The following is a 16,945-nucleotide window of genomic DNA, read 5'->3' as shown; positions in this document are numbered from 1 at the left end:
CAATTTATATAATTTTTTTCCTAAAAAACATATCAACTTATAAAAATTTAAAATATTTTTGTCAACTTGTCATGTGTACAATAATCATTTATCAAAGTTAGTTTAGCTAGTGACAATTTATTCCGTCCATTTACGTTACTTTTGGAATTTTAGTCAATGCTCGCTTCTCCCATGCATTTCATTTATCTACAAAATTTTAATCAATGTCGACTTATCTCGTGCATTTTAGTTGATAAGTGTTCAATATCATTGTAAAATTGAATTGAAGTGATGATATTATAAATAGTTTAAATGTTTTAGCAGGAAAAACTTATCCAGTGAATTTGACTTATTTATGAAATTTTAGTCAATGCCCATTTATCATGTGCATTTTAGTTTATGAGGGTTCAATATCATTATAGAATTGAAGTGAAGTGATATTATCCCGTGCATTTACGTTACTTCTAAGATTTTAGTCAATGCACACTTCTGCCATGCATTTCAGTCATCTACAAAATTTTAGACAATGTCTACTTATCTCGTGCATTTACGTTACTTTAGAAATTTTATTCAATGGCCACTTCTCCAATTCATTTAAGTTATCTACGAAATTTTATTCAATGTCCACTGATCTCGTGCTTTTTTAGTTGATAAGTGTTCAATATCATTGTAGAATTTAATTGAAGTGATGGTATTCTAAACACTTTAAACATATTAGCATGATTTTTTTTCTATAAATGACAACTTGTCATGTAGACCAAGGTTAGTTTAGTCAATGATAACATATCTCATGTATTTGATTTATTTCCGATAGTTTAGTCAATTTTCACTTATCTCGTGCATTGTAGTTTTTGAAGGTTCAATATCATTATAAAATTGAAGTGAGGTGATATTACAAATAGCAGGAACATTCTAGCAGGAACAATTTTTTATAAATAATGTATATCAAATTAGCTTAGTCAACGATAACTTATCCTGTCCATTTGCGTTACTTTTGAAATTTTAGTCAATGCAGACTTCTCTCATGCATTTCAGTTATCTAAGAAATTTTATTCAATATCCACTCATCATGTGCATTTTAGTTAATAAGTGTTCAATATCATTGTAGAATTGAATTGATGTGATGATATTCTTAGTAGTTTAAATGTTTTAGCAAAACAATTTTTTATAAATGACAAATTTTCGTGTAAATCAATGTTAGTTTAGCCAGTGACAACTTATCCCGTGTATTTGATTTATTTCTGAAATTTTAGTCAATGTTCACTTATCTCGTGCATTTTAGTTTATCAAGGTTCATAATCGTTATAGAATTGAAGTGAGGTGGTATTATAAATAGCATAAACATTATAGCAGGAACCATCTTAAATAAATGTCAACCGGTTCCGTGTATTAAAGTTAATTTAGTCAGCAAAAACTTATCTTGTGCATTTACGTTACTTATGAAATTTTATTCAATGGCCACTTCTCCGATTCATTTCAATTATCTACAAAATTTTATTCAATATCCACTTATATCATGCTTTTTAGTTAATAAGTGTTCAATATCATTGTAGAATTGAATTGTGGTGATGACATTTTAAATAGTTTAAACATTTTAGGAGGAACAATTGTTATAATTGACAACTTGTCATGTAGGTCAAGGTTAGTGTAATCAATTACAACTTATCATGTGTATTCGATTTATTTCTGAAAGTTTAGTCAATGTTCATTTATCATGTGCATTGTAGTTTACGATGGTTCAATATCATTATAGAATTACCGTGTATCAAAATTAGTTTAGTCAGCGACAACTTATCGTGTGTATTTACATTACTTTTGAAATTTTAGTCAATGGTCACTACTGCTATGCATTTTAGTTATAACACAAAATTTAATTCAATGTCCACTTATCTCGTGAATTTTTGTTGATAAGGGTTCAATTTCAGTGTAGAATTGAATTGAGGTGAGGATATTATTAATAGTTTAAACGTTTTAGCATGACCAATATTTATAAATGACAACTTGTCCTATAGATCAAGGTTAGTTTAGTCAACGACAAATTATCACGTGCATTTCATTTGTTTATGAAATTTTAGTTAATGCAACATTATCATGCGCATTTTAGTTCATGAGGGTTCAATATCATTATAGTATTGAAGTGAGAGGATATTATAAATAACATGAATGCTTTAGCAAGAACAATTTTTTTATTAATAACATATGGTTTCGTGTATCAAAGTTAATCTAGTCAATGACAACTTATCCCGTGAATTTACGTTACTTCTAAAATTCTAGTCAATGCACACTTCTGCCATGCATTTGAGTCATGTACAAAATTTTAGTCAATGTTCACTTATCCCGTGCATTTACTTTACTTTTGAAATTTTATTCAATGGCCACTTCTCCAATTCATTTCAGTTATCTACAAAATTTTATTCAATGTCCACTAATCTCGTGCTTTTTAGTTGATAAGTGTTCAATATCAGTGAAGAATTTAATTGAGGTGATGATATTTATAAATAGTTTAAACGTTTTAGCATGATTTTTTTTTTATTTTTATAAATGACAACTTGTCCTGTAGATCAAAGTTAGTTTAGTCAATGATAACATATCCCGTGTATTTGATTTATTTCTGAAAGTTTGGTCAATGCTCACTTTTCCCATGCATTATAGTTTTGAAAGTTCGATATCAATATAAAATTGAAGTGAAGTGACAAACAAAATAGCAAAAACGTTTTAGCATAAACAATTTTTTATAAATAACGTGTATCAAAATTAGTTTAGTCAGCGACCACTTATCCTGTGCATTTGCGTTACTTTTGAAATTTTAGTCAATGCAGACTTCTCTCATGCATTTCAGGTTAGTTTACTAAAATATGTTTAGTAGCGTATTTCCTTCGATCACTATTATAAGCAAAAAATTATATTTTAGATTTATTGAATCATTAATATACTTGTAGTCAATGTTCACTTATCCCGTGCATTTACTTTACTTTTGAAATTTTATTCAATGGCCACTTCTCCAATTCATTTCAGTTATCTACAAAATTTTATTCAATGTCCACTAATCTCATGCTTTTTAGTTGATAAGTGTTCAATATCAGTGTAGAATTTAATTGAGGTGATGATATTTATAAATAGTTTAAACGTTTTAGCATGATTTTTTTTATTTTTATAAATGACAACTTGTCCTGTAGATCAAAGTTAGTTTAGTCAATGATAACATATCCCGTGTATTTGATTTATTTCTGAAAGTTTGGTCAATGCTCACTTTTCCCGTGCATTATAGTTTTGAAAGTTCGATATCAATATAAAATTGAAGTGAAGTGACAAACAAAATAGCAAAAACGTTTTAGCATAAACAATTTTTTATAAATAACGTGTATCAAAATTAGTTTAGTCAGCGACCACTTATCCTGTGCATTTGCGTTACTTTTGAAATTTTAGTCAATGCAGACTTCTCTCATGCATTTCAGGTTAGTTTACTAAAATATGTTTAGTAGTGTATTTCCTTCGATCACTATTATAAGCAAAAAATTATATTTTAGATTTATTGAATCATTAATATACTTGTAGTCAATGTTCACTTATCCCGTGCATTTACTTTACTTTTGAAATTTTATTCAATGGCCACTTCTCCAATTCATTTCAGTTATCTACAAAATTTTATTCAATGTCCACTAATCTCATGCTTTTTAGTTGATAAGTGTTCAATATCAGTGTAGAATTTAATTGAGGTGATGATATTTATAAATAGTTTAAACGTTTTAGCATGATTTTTTTTATTTTTATAAATGACAACTTGTCATGTAGATCAAAGTTAGTTTAGTCAATGATAACATATCCCGTGTATTTGATTTATTTTTGAAAGTTTGGTCAATGCTCACTTTTCCCGTGCATTATAGTTTATGAAAGTTCGATATCAATATAAAATTGAAGTGAGGTGACAAACAAAATAGCAAAAACGTTTTAGCATAAACAATTTTTTATAAATAACGTGTATCGAAATTAGTTTAGTCAGCGACCACTTATCATGTGCATTTGCGTTACTTTTGAAATTTTAGTCAATGCAGACTTCTCTCATGCATTTCAGGTTAGTTTACTAAAATATGTTTAGTAGCGTATTTCCTTCGATCACTATTATAAGCAAAAAATTATATTTTAGATTTATTGAATCATTAATATACTTGTAGTTTATATTTATCACCAAATGCTATAGTTGCTCAATGAACTTACAAAGTGATTTTGAGATATCCCTAATAATTGATTTTTTTTTCATTTACGGCGACGATGAGTTATGCTCTAAGACCCCTGTTTGATTTTTCTTAACTCTATTTAATATTCCATCCATCTTAAAATAATCATCTTTTTAAATAATATTTGTTCCGTCTCAAAATAATTGTCACTTTAGAATATCAACACAACATTTAGTATTTTTTTTCACTATTATATTTTTATTTATTAAATTTCATCTGACGTAACTGTCCACTAACTACAAATAATAGAGGTATTTTGGTAAATGATATTAATTTTGGCACTGAAATCAACTTAATTATAAATATTTTCTTAAAAATTATGTAAAAACTTTAAACGACTATTACTTTGAGGCAGATGAAGTATTAATGAGTAAACCACCAAATTGTTCACTGTCTTTGTAAGACACACTCAAATTAGTCCATCATTCTTCCGTCATGAGACAATAACATAGAGATAAAGATTTAATTGAAAAACTTTTGATAATAGTTCTAAATAGCCTTTGTTTTTGCCAAAAATTTATCAATTAAGTAACTCGTCGTGTCACAAAAACACAGATAATAATTTAATTGAGAAAATTTTGACAAAGATTATTTTTAAAACATTAATAGAGGACTAATTTGAGAATAAATTTTGAAACCAATGGTTTACTCATTAATTAATTGTCCTATTAATAAATATTAATTATTTGTAACTTTGTTTTAATTCTAGAAATGTAAGTATATCTACACTCATTAATTGTTTGTAACTTTTTTCCCACACCACACGTACACACTTCAAATATCTACACATCAGCCCTCTTTCTCCATTCACTTTCTTAAATCCTCACACGTCTCACATTTTTTTTATTTAATATTATTTAATAATTTGTTTATTTTGAACAAAATCTATCACAGTTTCCACATCTCTCACATATGTCCCTTCTCTCTCTCTCTCTCTCTCTCTCTCTCTCTCGCCTGAAACCATCCATGTCTTTCTCTTCTCCACCATGAACCACCGTCACCAACAACTTCCGACCAGATCTACATCTTTCCGGCGACCTTTACTAAAAAAAAATTACATATTATTCATCTCCTCATTCTCCTCTTTCTTTCTATCAAATTAGATTTTCAAAAGGAAATATCTTGAGATTTTCAGGTTTTAAAAAATGAGATTTTCAGCCACAGTTTGGATGCACCACCACCATTCTTTATAAAAAACCCTTGTTTATTTCTCCGATTTTGCGGCCACCGTGAACCTCCACTGCAAAAATCAAACTGATGTTTTGCTTACCCTAAACATCCACAACAAAACCTACAAAAAGTAAGGCCGGAGCAATTTTTTTGATACAACCGCAACAACAATAGCTTAAATTTCGTCATCAAACATGCAACAACAACAACAGTCGGAAGATGAAATTTGATGTGATTTTCAAGTGATGTAAGAATATTATTTTGTATATTTATGAATCTGTTTTAGGGTTTTTTTTTAGATCTAATACTACTGGTATTCTTTTGTAATACTTTTATTGGATCTTTGATAAAGAACCTTTTTTATTGCAAATTGCTTGAAGACTTCTTTTCGTAGGTTTTTTTTTTGTTCATGCAAAAATCATAAGGTTTTCTTAACCACAAAAATTTATCCTTTTTACTGCAGTTTTGATCTTTTTTCGAATATAAAACGAAGACTTTTCTGTTTAAAAATTTCAACCCATATTTTTTTATAAAAAATTCTCTCTTTTAATATAACTCAATTTTTTTTGTATAAATAATAAAAGAGACACCAGATTTTTAATATATCCCATATTTTTTTAATAAATTTTCTTTCAATAAACCTCATTTTTTTTCGTATAAATAATATGTAGGTCAACTAAAAGCATAAATTCTTTCCGGAGAGCATCAATACTTTCAATAAAATCAGAACACAGCTCATCAATCTTTTCTCTGTTTCACGTTTCTGCTAGCCTACTACACTTTTCCTTGTTGCTGCTAGCCTGCTATTGGGTGCTTAAATGGACTTAAAAGACCAATTAAATAAACTTAAACGGACTTAATTTGGGTGCTTATCTTTTTTCATTTTTCCTCATTCTCAATGGACATTTTCTTTTTCATGAAAGACTCTTTGTTATTTGTATTAAAAACATCAGTACAATTGTTGAGATTTACAATATCATGAGTCCTCAAAGTGTCATATTCTTTTATTTTCATGTGTAAACTATATTTGAATTTAAATTTTCGTTATAGTATTTATTTTGTTGGCTAGGAAACAAAATAATTTAAAAGAAATTTTATTTTTATTTGGCAGAACATCCTCTATTGTTGACTGGAGGCAGGAGAGCTGCTTTCAAATCTCCTGCAAAATGAAGAACATAAAAAGGAGCTTAGTAAAACATACAAGAAGAAAAAATGAACAATCTCTTCATGAGAGAAGTGTAAGATTTTCTTCTTGAAAATATTTATCTTTCTTCATCATCTTCTTAATTTAAAGAACAATACTATGTTAATTTTTTTTTTTGGATCTTTGGTCAGTTGTTTTACATAATAGAAATTTTATTTAGATATAAAAGATTAAAACTCTTGAATAAAATAAGAACTTTTTTGAATGTAACATTGAAAGATAAAATAAAGGTAAAAAGTTTAGTTCTTCATAAGAATGTCTTTCTTTGTAGTTTGTTGGAGAGATATGAAGATTATTTGACTTTGCTGCAAAATATCATATTTTCCAAAAAAAAATAAAAAAATTGGCAACATACAATACACCTTTCCTGCAATAACAATTTATTGAGGATTTAAAAAAATTGGCAACATACAATACATCTTATTGTTTACTTACTTGTGTCTCCTTTCTTTGTTTGTAGTTTGATGAAGAGACAAGAACTCTGTTCAACTTTTGCATTTCTAGATAAATAAATTGTTGTTGAAGATAAATACAAATAATGAAAAGTTACATGTTAGATAAAGAAAAGAGTAAATTTTAGACACTTTAAACATCAAATGAACCTGTAGATCTGAAAAGTTGTTCATAATATTATTTTTTGCAGCACTTCAACTACTTGTTCGGTTGAATGAAGTACAACTTTCAAGTTTCCTGCAAAATAAAATTGAAGATGAGAAGATGGAGATTAGAAAGTTTAAAAACCTACAAAATAAAATTGAAGAGTAGAGTAGAAAATGAGGATTAGAAAGTTTGAAAAGAAGAAAATACAGACCTTGATCTTCCTCATTATTTCCCTGCCCTCACTTGTTAACATTTTTATCTTTTGTACCTAGATAATATTGAATATTTATCTTGTGAATATTTCGGTTTACCTTAATTGAGAATAATAGAGTTGAGATAAAAGCAAGTGAGAGAGAGAAAAACCAGAGAATGATAGTAGAAAGAGTATTGGATGATATATAGAAAGACTATTTGAAATTTCAAAATTTGAATTATTCATTTTTGCCCCCCAAAATATTGAGAAGAGTGCAGGGCTTTTTCTGGAGTTATAGTACAAAAGGCAACTTTTTCCTTTTTGTTGTCCAACAAAATTTGTTTCGTATGGTTACCATGGAACCAGCCTATCCTTTTTGAAGAGCAATTAAAGCAAACTATTAAATTTTGGATGGTTAGATGACATCATAGTAATTTAGTTAGCAAAAGCAAAATTTAGACATGTTTTGCCCTTAAAAGTGGGACGTGGCAGAAGGATAGCATGGGTTAAAATTGTTTTTTCCACAACATCTTTTTTTCTTATATTAAGAAGGATAAATAAATATTGTTGGATTCAATTAAGCCAATCCAAAAAATAATAATCTTCAAAGCAACGAAATATATTGGTATTCACAGCTTATAAAATGTCTTGATATTAAAAAATATACAAATTTTGATAGATTCTGTTAGGACTGGACAAAAAATCAGTATCCGACCCAAACTGCCCGGACCGAATGAACCGAAACACTTCGGGTCGGGTTTGTCGGATAAACCGGGTTGGACGGTTGCAAATAAATGGGTTTCTTTGGGTTGTTGGGGTCGGTTTCGGGTGGCCTAAATTGTCCCAACGGTATCCGAGCCCGTCCGACTTTTCTTCTAAAAGGCTTGCTAGATCTATCACGTGGCTCAATAGAAGGCTTTACTACTTTCTCTTCACCCAATAAAGTATTCTGTCAAAAGGAGAAATGGAGTATGTAAGTTAATATAATAATAATAATTATAATTATGATAAAGTTCCAGCTGTATATCAATACCCCTATCTCTCTTAACCTTTCCCATTTCAACCCATCATCAACATCAATACGTCTGCCACCACTCTCTCCTCATTCATCGTCTATTCCTCCTTATTTCAATAAATCCAGAAACCACAACCCCTTCAATACCTTTGAACATGCCATGAATTTATTGTAAACTATTGCTAATTGATTTTCTTTCTTGGTCTTCAACCATTCTTTTTCTTTTTCTTTTCCTTTCTCTCTGATTTTTCAGTTACTAATCCTTTGGATGAAGTTGTGTTTTTCTGAATTTCTTCTTGCAACGAGTTTTTTTTCTCTATCAACGAACTCCGACGAAACTCGACCGCTCACCCGGCAAACCGTCAAAACCGAAACCGATCTAACCCACAACACCAAATGGACGGAGATGGACTTGAACTTCTCACCCGTCGGCCTACTCGGTTTGGAATTTTGAGCCCGAATTCCGACCGAGCCCGACCGTTGTCCACCACTAGATTCTGTTATGGAATATAAGAAAGAAATGCCAAAATATTAAAAAATATACAAATTTTGATAGATTCTGTTATGGAATATAAGAAAGAAATGCCAAAAAATAGAGATACCAAAAGGGGATGAGGTGAGGGGTTGAACTAAGTGTGTATATATAATCTAATCGTTATAAGACAACTCTTTGTTTTTTTAAGGGTTTTTAAGAATGATTTTAGAATCCTATTGAATCTAAGATATATAACTAATTGATCTATGGTATCAAACAAACATTGTATATGTCATAGTGGATACTATTAGTTATATATAACTATCTATCTAAATTTGTGTTGCTACTGCTCTAAATTTTGGAGGAGATTAAAAACAAATCCCTTCCTTTCCATCTCTGGTAACTGTGAGGAGACTTTTCTTACTCTTTCATATACTTTTTTTGTTGTCACGGTTGAGTGTGAGTGAGTATCCTCCGAGTGCAATTGTAGATATGATTCCTCGAGTCGAATAGAATCGTAATGAATGATAAAACTCTCCTTCAAAAGATTTAACATTGATGCGTTTTCATAACTGAATTTGAATCCAGAAGAAAAAATCTCTAACAATCTCATATCTTAAGCTCATTTTTTTTTTTTACATCAAAAGATAATTTCATTAACAAAAATAAAATTTAGTATAATTGTTTTTTTCAAACAATAGTTTACCCAAAAAACTAACTCATTTCAATTCATTCACTGCAATCACAACAATGTTTTCTTCTTCTTCTTCTTCTTCAAAGTTAACAAGGTATGTTGCTGGTTTTTCTGTTATAGTTCCCAAAAATTTCAATCCATATTTTTATTTCTCCTCCTCAACTTCAACCCTTGATGATTCCATTTCACTGTTCAACCACCTGCTCCATAAGAACAATCCCACCCCACCCGCCATTGAATTCGGCAAGATTTTAGGTTCCCTTCTCAAAGCCAAACAATACCAAACCGCTCTTTCCCTTTCACAACATATGGAGTTTAACGGAATTAAACCTGACTTTGTCACTTGCAATCTCTTGATGAATTGTTTTTCCCAATTGGGTCATATCAAATTTTCATTTTCCGTATTCGCCGAGATTCTCAAAAGGGGTTATCACCCTGATGCTGTAACTTTTACCATACTCATCAAGGGTCTTTGTCTTAAAGGCGAGATTCATAAAGCATTGTACTTTCACGATAAGGTTGTAGCGCAGGGGTTTCAGTTGGATCAAGTTAGTTATGGGACGTTGATCAATGGGTTATGTAGAGTTGGCGAAACAAATGCAGCCGTACAATTGTTGAGACGGGTTGATGGAAAATTGGTTCGGCCTAATGTGGTAATGTATAGCACGATTATTGATAGTATGTGTAAGGATAAACTTATTAACGATGCTTTTGATTTATATTGTGAAATGGTTGCTAAGAGAGTTTCTCCTGATGTTGTCACTTATAGTTCTTTAATTAGTGGCTTTTGTGGCGTTGGAAAATTGAAAGATGCTGTTGATTTGTTTAATAGAATGATATCGGAAAACATTAACCCGAATGTGTATACTTTTAGTATATTGGTTGATGGTTTTTGTAAGGAAGGAAAGGTTAACGAAACTAAAAATGTGTTAGCTGTGATGATGAAAAAAGACGTAAAACTCGATGTTGTTACTTATAACTCTTTAATGGATGGATATTGCTTAGTTAAACAAGTGAACAAGGCCAAGAGTTTATTCAACACTATGGCTCAAAGGGGAGTAACTCCTGACGTTTGGAGCTACAATATCATGATTAATGGATTTTGTAAGATTAAAATGGTAGATGAAGCCATGAAGCTCTTTGAAGAAATGCATTGTAAACAGATTTTTCCAAATGTGGTAACTTACAATTCCCTTGTTGATGGTTTGTGTAAAGCTGGGAGAACCTCGTGTGCTTTGGAGCTTGTCGATGAAATGCATGATAGAGGTCAACCATCTAACATAGTTACTTACAATTCTATATTAGATGCTATATGCAAAAACCATCATGTTGATAAGGCAATTGTGTTATTAACAAAAATTAAAGAGAAGGGTATTCAACCAGATATTTTCACGTATACTGTTCTTATTAATGGATTGTGTAAAGTTGGAAGACTAGACGATGCACAAAAAGTTTTTGAAGATCTTTTGGTCAAAGGCTACAGTCCAAATATCTATACATATACTTCTATGATCAATGGATTTTGTAACAAGGGCTTGTTTGATGAAGGATTGGCCATGCTGTCAAAAATGAAAGACAATGGTTGCATTCCTAATGCTATAACTTACGAAATACTTATTCATTCTCTCTTTGAAAAAGATGAAAATGATAAAGCAGGGAAACTTCTTTGTGAAATGATAGAGAGCGGTCTACTTTAATACCGCAACTAGGTAACATATTTTTTCTATTTATATATTTTCATTTTGAATTTATGTTTCAATGGTATTCCATCATTTCATATATGTAGTTGCTTCATCTAATGGAAAAAAAAAAAAAAAAAAAGACACTTGTTATTGTTGTTTCTTACTTTCTTTTGTTAAGTGTGTTTATCCTTCACAAACAAATAGGTTGGTTCTGAGTTCCAACTTGAAGGAAATTGTAGAATATTATAATTTTTCGTGTTTAGGAGTGTTGTATTGAGTTTGTACTAATTGTATTACACCTCTAGCCAATATCTTAATTCTTTGTTTGATGAAAATTTCATTTCAATACTGATTGCGACAAGGATGAATCGGTTATTCTTTCGGTAAGTGGTAACTTATAGACCTATGTATGACAGGCCTTAAATATGGAAAGTCTATTCTAGACAAGAGAAAATGAGTTGTGAGGTAATGAGTGAAGAAGGGTGAGCTGGCAGTAGGTGGGAGTGCTAGAGAGAAAAGGCACGGAAAAGTTTGTTACTATTCTTTTGAGTTCCAATCTTAATATAGTTGCATTTTCAATTCCCGTTCTCTGTTACTTGTTGATTCATTCCTGGTTTACAGTTTCAGAATTCTAACAAATGCTGATGTAAAATACATGTGAATATATGCAGTTAATTTTGTGTCTTCTATTTTCTTCATGTTAGGAGATGGGAATTATTTTGCCTAACAATCAATCTGTAGAACATTGTCTACTCTATACTAGTTTGTTATATTGATAATACTAGCTAATTCATACTGAAACCCGAACAAAAGATGTAATATCTTTTAGCAACCTTTTCAATTGCTAGTTGTTCCAAACCACAATCTATATTTTTTTTTTTTTTTTGCTAGGCAAAGAAGTAGGGCTGGCATCAAAGGAGACAGAAGCATCCCAACTAGGTTAGCACCCAACTGACACCTCCATCGTCTACTGCCTACTCTATATATATTAATAAAAAAAGGAGAAAATAATATGTACAAGAGGGGGGACTAGGCCAAAACCCTCAGAAGAAAAAACAAACAACCAGAAACTAAGGAAACTGATAATTCGGCAAACCCATCCGGTCACGAAAGGAGTCAGCCGACTGAGGTAAAGAATCTAACCAAACAGTACCCATAATGGAATGCCCAAAATCTGCTAATTTATCCGCACAACAATTTCCATCGCAGTAAACATGAGAGCAAAGAGCACGAATACCCCTCTGAAAACAATTATGCCAACGGTTCCGAAGACGGAAAGGAGCAGTGAATCGATTTTGCAACAAAGTTAAATCTGCCCAAAGCTGACGACGTTGCAAATATGAGGTACTAGCATAAACTCCAGCAATATATACCTTGACATTATTAATATTGACCTTGTCGAAATTAATGAGCTGATGCTGGTGTATTATGCGAATCATAAGCATTAGACCTATAGCATCATAGCAATTTGGAAGTATTGCATTGAAATGCTCATCCATGACACCAAAAGGACCTGAAAAAATTTCATAGAACATATGTTTTTCCCCATAAAATTCCTCACAGAAATTATATTCTAAAGTAGCAGTATCCATAAGCAGCTTCTGCAAGCTCCTGAACAGAACCTCATATGGATATTTAATAGAGCTGGCTTTAGGTATATGAGGAATCAATGTCGGTTCATCAATTTCCTTCAATATATTAATCCTATCCCCAAGAGCAAAAACAGCAGCTCGATTTTTTAGCGGTTGCCATGCTGTTGCGAAAAGACCGCTAAAAAATAAGATGTTGCTATATCCAATTGCAGATTCTCCAATGCTTGTATGTAAGCACGGAAATGAGCACTAAGAACCTTGTTCGGCATCAAAAGATCTCTTTTATTTAGGCAATAATTATGTACATTAATAGTATTCCACAACCAGCTAGAAACAGATGAGTATTGTACCATAGGTTCAGCAATAAAAATAACAAAATGTTTATAATTACGACAAATATCAGCAAGAGCAATACGGGATTCAGAATTACCAATACCCTGAATGTTCCAATAGAAAACCTTCATTTGGGAGGAGATGGAACAGGACCCATTGAACGGGTTTGATATCCGGCCGCCTTGGTTATTTTCTTACGCTGACATTTTGTGAGATAAGGTGTAAATGGAACATCCGCATCTTTACCCTCCACCACTAAATGTTCAGCAAGAGCATCTGTTTCATTTACTGGTTCCAAGACATGTCCGTGAGGTGTAAATGGTACCGCATTATGCTGCTTAACACGCAAAGGCGACTCATAAAATAACTGCACTGTAGCATCATCTTTATTACTAGCCTGCTGGTCCGAACTCGGCTGAAACAGCACCATCTGCATTGTCCCGTCATTATGCTGTTCATGTGTATCATCTTCATTTGCCTCATCATGCTGTTCATGTGCAATCAGGTCCGCAGCAGTAGCCTGCTGGTTTTGTGCAATCAGGTCCGCATCTATAGTAGCAAATTCACGCACCTCAGCCTCAACAGAGGTATGTGCCGGTTCCTTTGGTATAGTGTCAGCTGCTGTTTCCTGAACTGTACTGGCTGGGCTCTTTGTTTGCGGAGCTGCAAACGCATTTGAGGAACCAATGCCTGCAGGGTTGTCCTTCTTAGGGATCCATTCCAATCTCCGCGCCGGCACTTGCTTCTTTCCCTTGTCAACATTTTCTGTACCAGTTGCGTTGTTCTTCCGAGGATATAACCACCGACATGCGGTAACACTATGACCGATATTCTTACAATGCGAACAGAAATCGGGAAGCCGTTCGTACACCACCTCCACTTTAAATGAAAAACCTTCTCTTTCAACACATATTTCATGAAAAAGTCTCTGGGAGCAGTCCATGTCAACGAGTATGCGCACGTAATGTCCAAATAGGCACTTGGAAGTCGCATTGTCAATAATCAACGGCGTGCCGACGGCACTAGCAATTTCTCTGAGAGTCCTCTCCATCCAGTATTCTTGTGGTAGTTCCATCAAACGAATCCACACTTGGGCATGTGTGTTTCACTGTGTCTGAGCATGAAAGTCTTCATCCCACTCAAAGAGGCGTAGCACACCTGGTTTCAACTTTACGGTGCCTAATGCCCAAACTGATCGTAAATCAATTTCCAAAGTAAAAAAGAATTCATAATACCCTCTCCCTAAGGAGAGCATGGACCAGGCAGCAGTTGTTTTCCAATGTTTCTCAAGCCTTTGCTGTATCTCTTTCGTCGTATAGGGCTTATCTCCTTTGTTCAGCACAAGCCTCCCGCGAAGATTGCGTTTGCATGCTTTCAAACCCTTCTCATAGACTTCCGGTGAGATTTTGATGCTCACTTCATCCCCTCAAATGATAGGCTGCGGCAGGTCCTCATTGATTGAGTGTGATTGTGAAGCATTGAGTGTGATTGTGAAGCAGACATGACCTGCGCGAATGATCTGGAAGGCGGTGGAACTGCAGCTGCAGGTGGAGGCTGCACCCACGCTGTTGTGGAGGGAGCTGCCGGGGCAGCAAATTCAGCCTGCCAATCAAAGGACATGGCTGAACCGCGCGCAACAGAGGAAAGAACGGTGAGTTGCGGCCAGGAATATGATGGTGATGGTGATCAGAACCCTAACCCTCCCACAATCTATATGTACAAATGGAATTATAATTAGTTTTCTTAATTGACTAATAAAATGTAAGTTTTATGTTTTTGAATACATCTATAGAGTTTATTTGTTAATTTAGTGATCTGCTGTATCACCTTAAGTCCCTAGATCGACCAAAAACATGTAGCAGCTGGGCTTTTTTCAGGTTTTTTTTTTCAATATGATGACTGATGACTTCCATTCACTCATCAGTTAATGGAGGACGGCATTTTGCATGTTGGTCTGCCCTGTTTTTGTGCAGAAAACTTCATTCCTTTACGGATGCAATGAGATAAACTACATATTTTCTTATAAATAGAACACACCCTTCAGAAAGACTTCATTTTGTTATGATTTCTATGAGACATTAAGTGTTGCTCTTCTCTTTATTTTTTTTTTAAGGTGGATGCATGAGAACTCTCAATTATGTATGGAGGTGAAATATTCTATACAAGCATCAACATGGGGCATCTTCCATCCACTCTGTTTCGTTGTGATGGAAATGAGTGAGAAGTATTCTGTAAAGACATCAACATGAGGTTGACAATGAATGTTTTGGAAATACTGTATCAGAGATTGAATAAAGACTAGAGTTTGGAAAGCAATGTTGGAGCTGTCCCATTTATCTTGAAGGTTTCAAATATTTTGGTAAGCGATTAAATTTTGTAGGAGTGATTATTTGAGCCAAAAGAACATAGAATTTGAACACTAGTTAATTCATAAGAGATTTAGAATCGGTATCAAGAATAGATGTAAAAATGTATCAGATTTCCCATATATCTTACATCAACTGAAGTTCATGGTCCTGTCTTCAAATGAACATCTGTGTTTCTTCTCTATTTGTATATGATTAGACAACAAAATTACACATCTAGTCTTTTCATGCTAAAATGTCGCTCCCAGAGTTGCTCATATTAATGCATATCACAGTGGAGTTGTTGCCTATCATTATGTTCAAGACTCTCAGCACGCATCTTCAACAAGTTTAAATAGGACAAATGCAATCTAATATGTTCTGGAATTGCTTTTGTTAAATTCATTTAGCTCTGAATTCTGGTCGAGTTACTTGACATCTAAATTTTTTTTTTTTTTTGTTTAGTCTCAACCATGCTTTCATCAATAAAATGGAATGTTTTTGGTTCAGATTAGCTGGTACATTTCTTTTATTTAAAGAAACATATCCTTGGATACCTCCAAAGCAATTTTCAGCTTCTGTGGATCTTTCTGAAGTATATACACAATCTATTATAATAGTTGTGTTAAGAATTCCACAAAGATGGTTTAAAGATATGTTTGAAAGTGGGGGGAAATCTTCATCTTACAAGGCCGTTTTGTGGGGTTGAGGTTCAACCACAAATTCTAAGATGGTATTAGAACCTATCGATCGGGTCACCCTCCATTTATATGCACACACCAAACCCAATAGTGCTGGACGTGAGGGGTGTAATGGGAAAAACCTAAGTTCCACATATAAAAGATTGTGTTAGACCCAACCACAAATTCTAAGGTGATGCTAGAGCCTCCTCAAAGATCCATCGGGCTACCTGCTATGCTATCAGATTTCCGCTATCAAGCCACCCACCATTTATATCCACGCACCAAGACCAATAATGTTTAGGCGTGAAGGGGTGTGTTAAAGAATCTCACATTGATTGAGAGATGACCTGAACAAGTATTTCTAAGTGAGGGCGGTCTTCACCTCACAAACTGGTTTTACAGGGTTGTGTTAGGTCCAACCGTGATTTCTAAGAGTTGTTGAATCAATGATTAATCTTGTTGTAGACTTAAGCTAGTGAACAAATAATAAGTCCTTTGATCGGTTTATGGTTATCCTATAACAACGCTTTTACACTTCTTTATGCAACATAATGAATATGACATAGTACAATCTGAACCCATTAGCTAAACTAGTGATACAGGACTGCAGGTGCACAACAATGTTACTATAAAATAACTTATAAAATGGTTAAGATGGTAATGAAATTAAAATTTACAAAGCTTATGAAACTGTCAGATGATGTGAATTCAACATACTTAATTGTGGCTTCAAGAGTTCTCGTAG

At 32.9% G+C, this 16,945-nt stretch overlaps 2 protein-coding genes and 2 long non-coding RNA genes across 5 annotated transcripts; 2 read left to right on the top strand and 2 right to left on the bottom strand.

Moving 5' to 3' along the window:
• Window positions 1–5,372: 5,372 nt before the first annotated feature.
• LOC146945534 (uncharacterized) lies at window positions 5,373–7,504 on the top strand. Of its 2 annotated transcripts, none has more exons than XR_015026417.1 (3): window positions 5,373–5,631; window positions 6,496–6,622; window positions 7,232–7,504. It is a non-coding gene; the product is annotated as an uncharacterized LOC146945534 (long non-coding RNA). The 2 variants fall into 2 exon arrangements; XR_015026418.1 differs by lacking the exon at window positions 7,232–7,504 and adding an exon at window positions 7,049–7,112 and having other exon boundaries at window positions 5,471–5,631.
• LOC146945533 (uncharacterized) lies at window positions 6,290–7,527 on the bottom strand. Its single transcript, XR_015026419.1, has 4 exons — window positions 7,400–7,527; window positions 7,191–7,278; window positions 7,024–7,088; window positions 6,290–6,543 (listed from the first exon to the last, which is right to left on the bottom strand). It is a non-coding gene; the product is annotated as an uncharacterized LOC146945533 (long non-coding RNA).
• Window positions 7,528–9,190: 1,663 nt separating this feature from the next.
• Window positions 9,191–15,805, top strand: LOC146945531 (uncharacterized). Its single transcript, XM_085743863.1, has 2 exons — window positions 9,191–11,274; window positions 15,286–15,805. Exon 1 carries the CDS (start codon window positions 9,622–9,624, stop codon window positions 11,260–11,262), a length of 1,641 nt encoding a protein of 546 aa, XP_085599989.1. The 5' UTR covers window positions 9,191–9,621; the 3' UTR covers window positions 11,263–11,274; window positions 15,286–15,805.
• On the bottom strand, window positions 13,300–14,223 carry LOC146945532 (uncharacterized). Its single transcript, XM_085748075.1, has one exon. It carries the CDS (start codon window positions 14,221–14,223, stop codon window positions 13,300–13,302), a length of 924 nt encoding a protein of 307 aa, XP_085604201.1.
• Window positions 15,806–16,945: the final 1,140 nt, after the last annotated feature.

This window comes from Medicago sativa, chromosome 2 (assembly GCF_051527215.1).
Source record: "Medicago sativa cultivar Bolivia chromosome 2, Bolivia_mono, whole genome shotgun sequence".
NCBI classification, from domain to species: Eukaryota; Viridiplantae; Streptophyta; class Magnoliopsida; order Fabales; family Fabaceae; genus Medicago; species Medicago sativa.
This window is presented reverse-complemented; position numbering and strand designations above follow the sequence as displayed.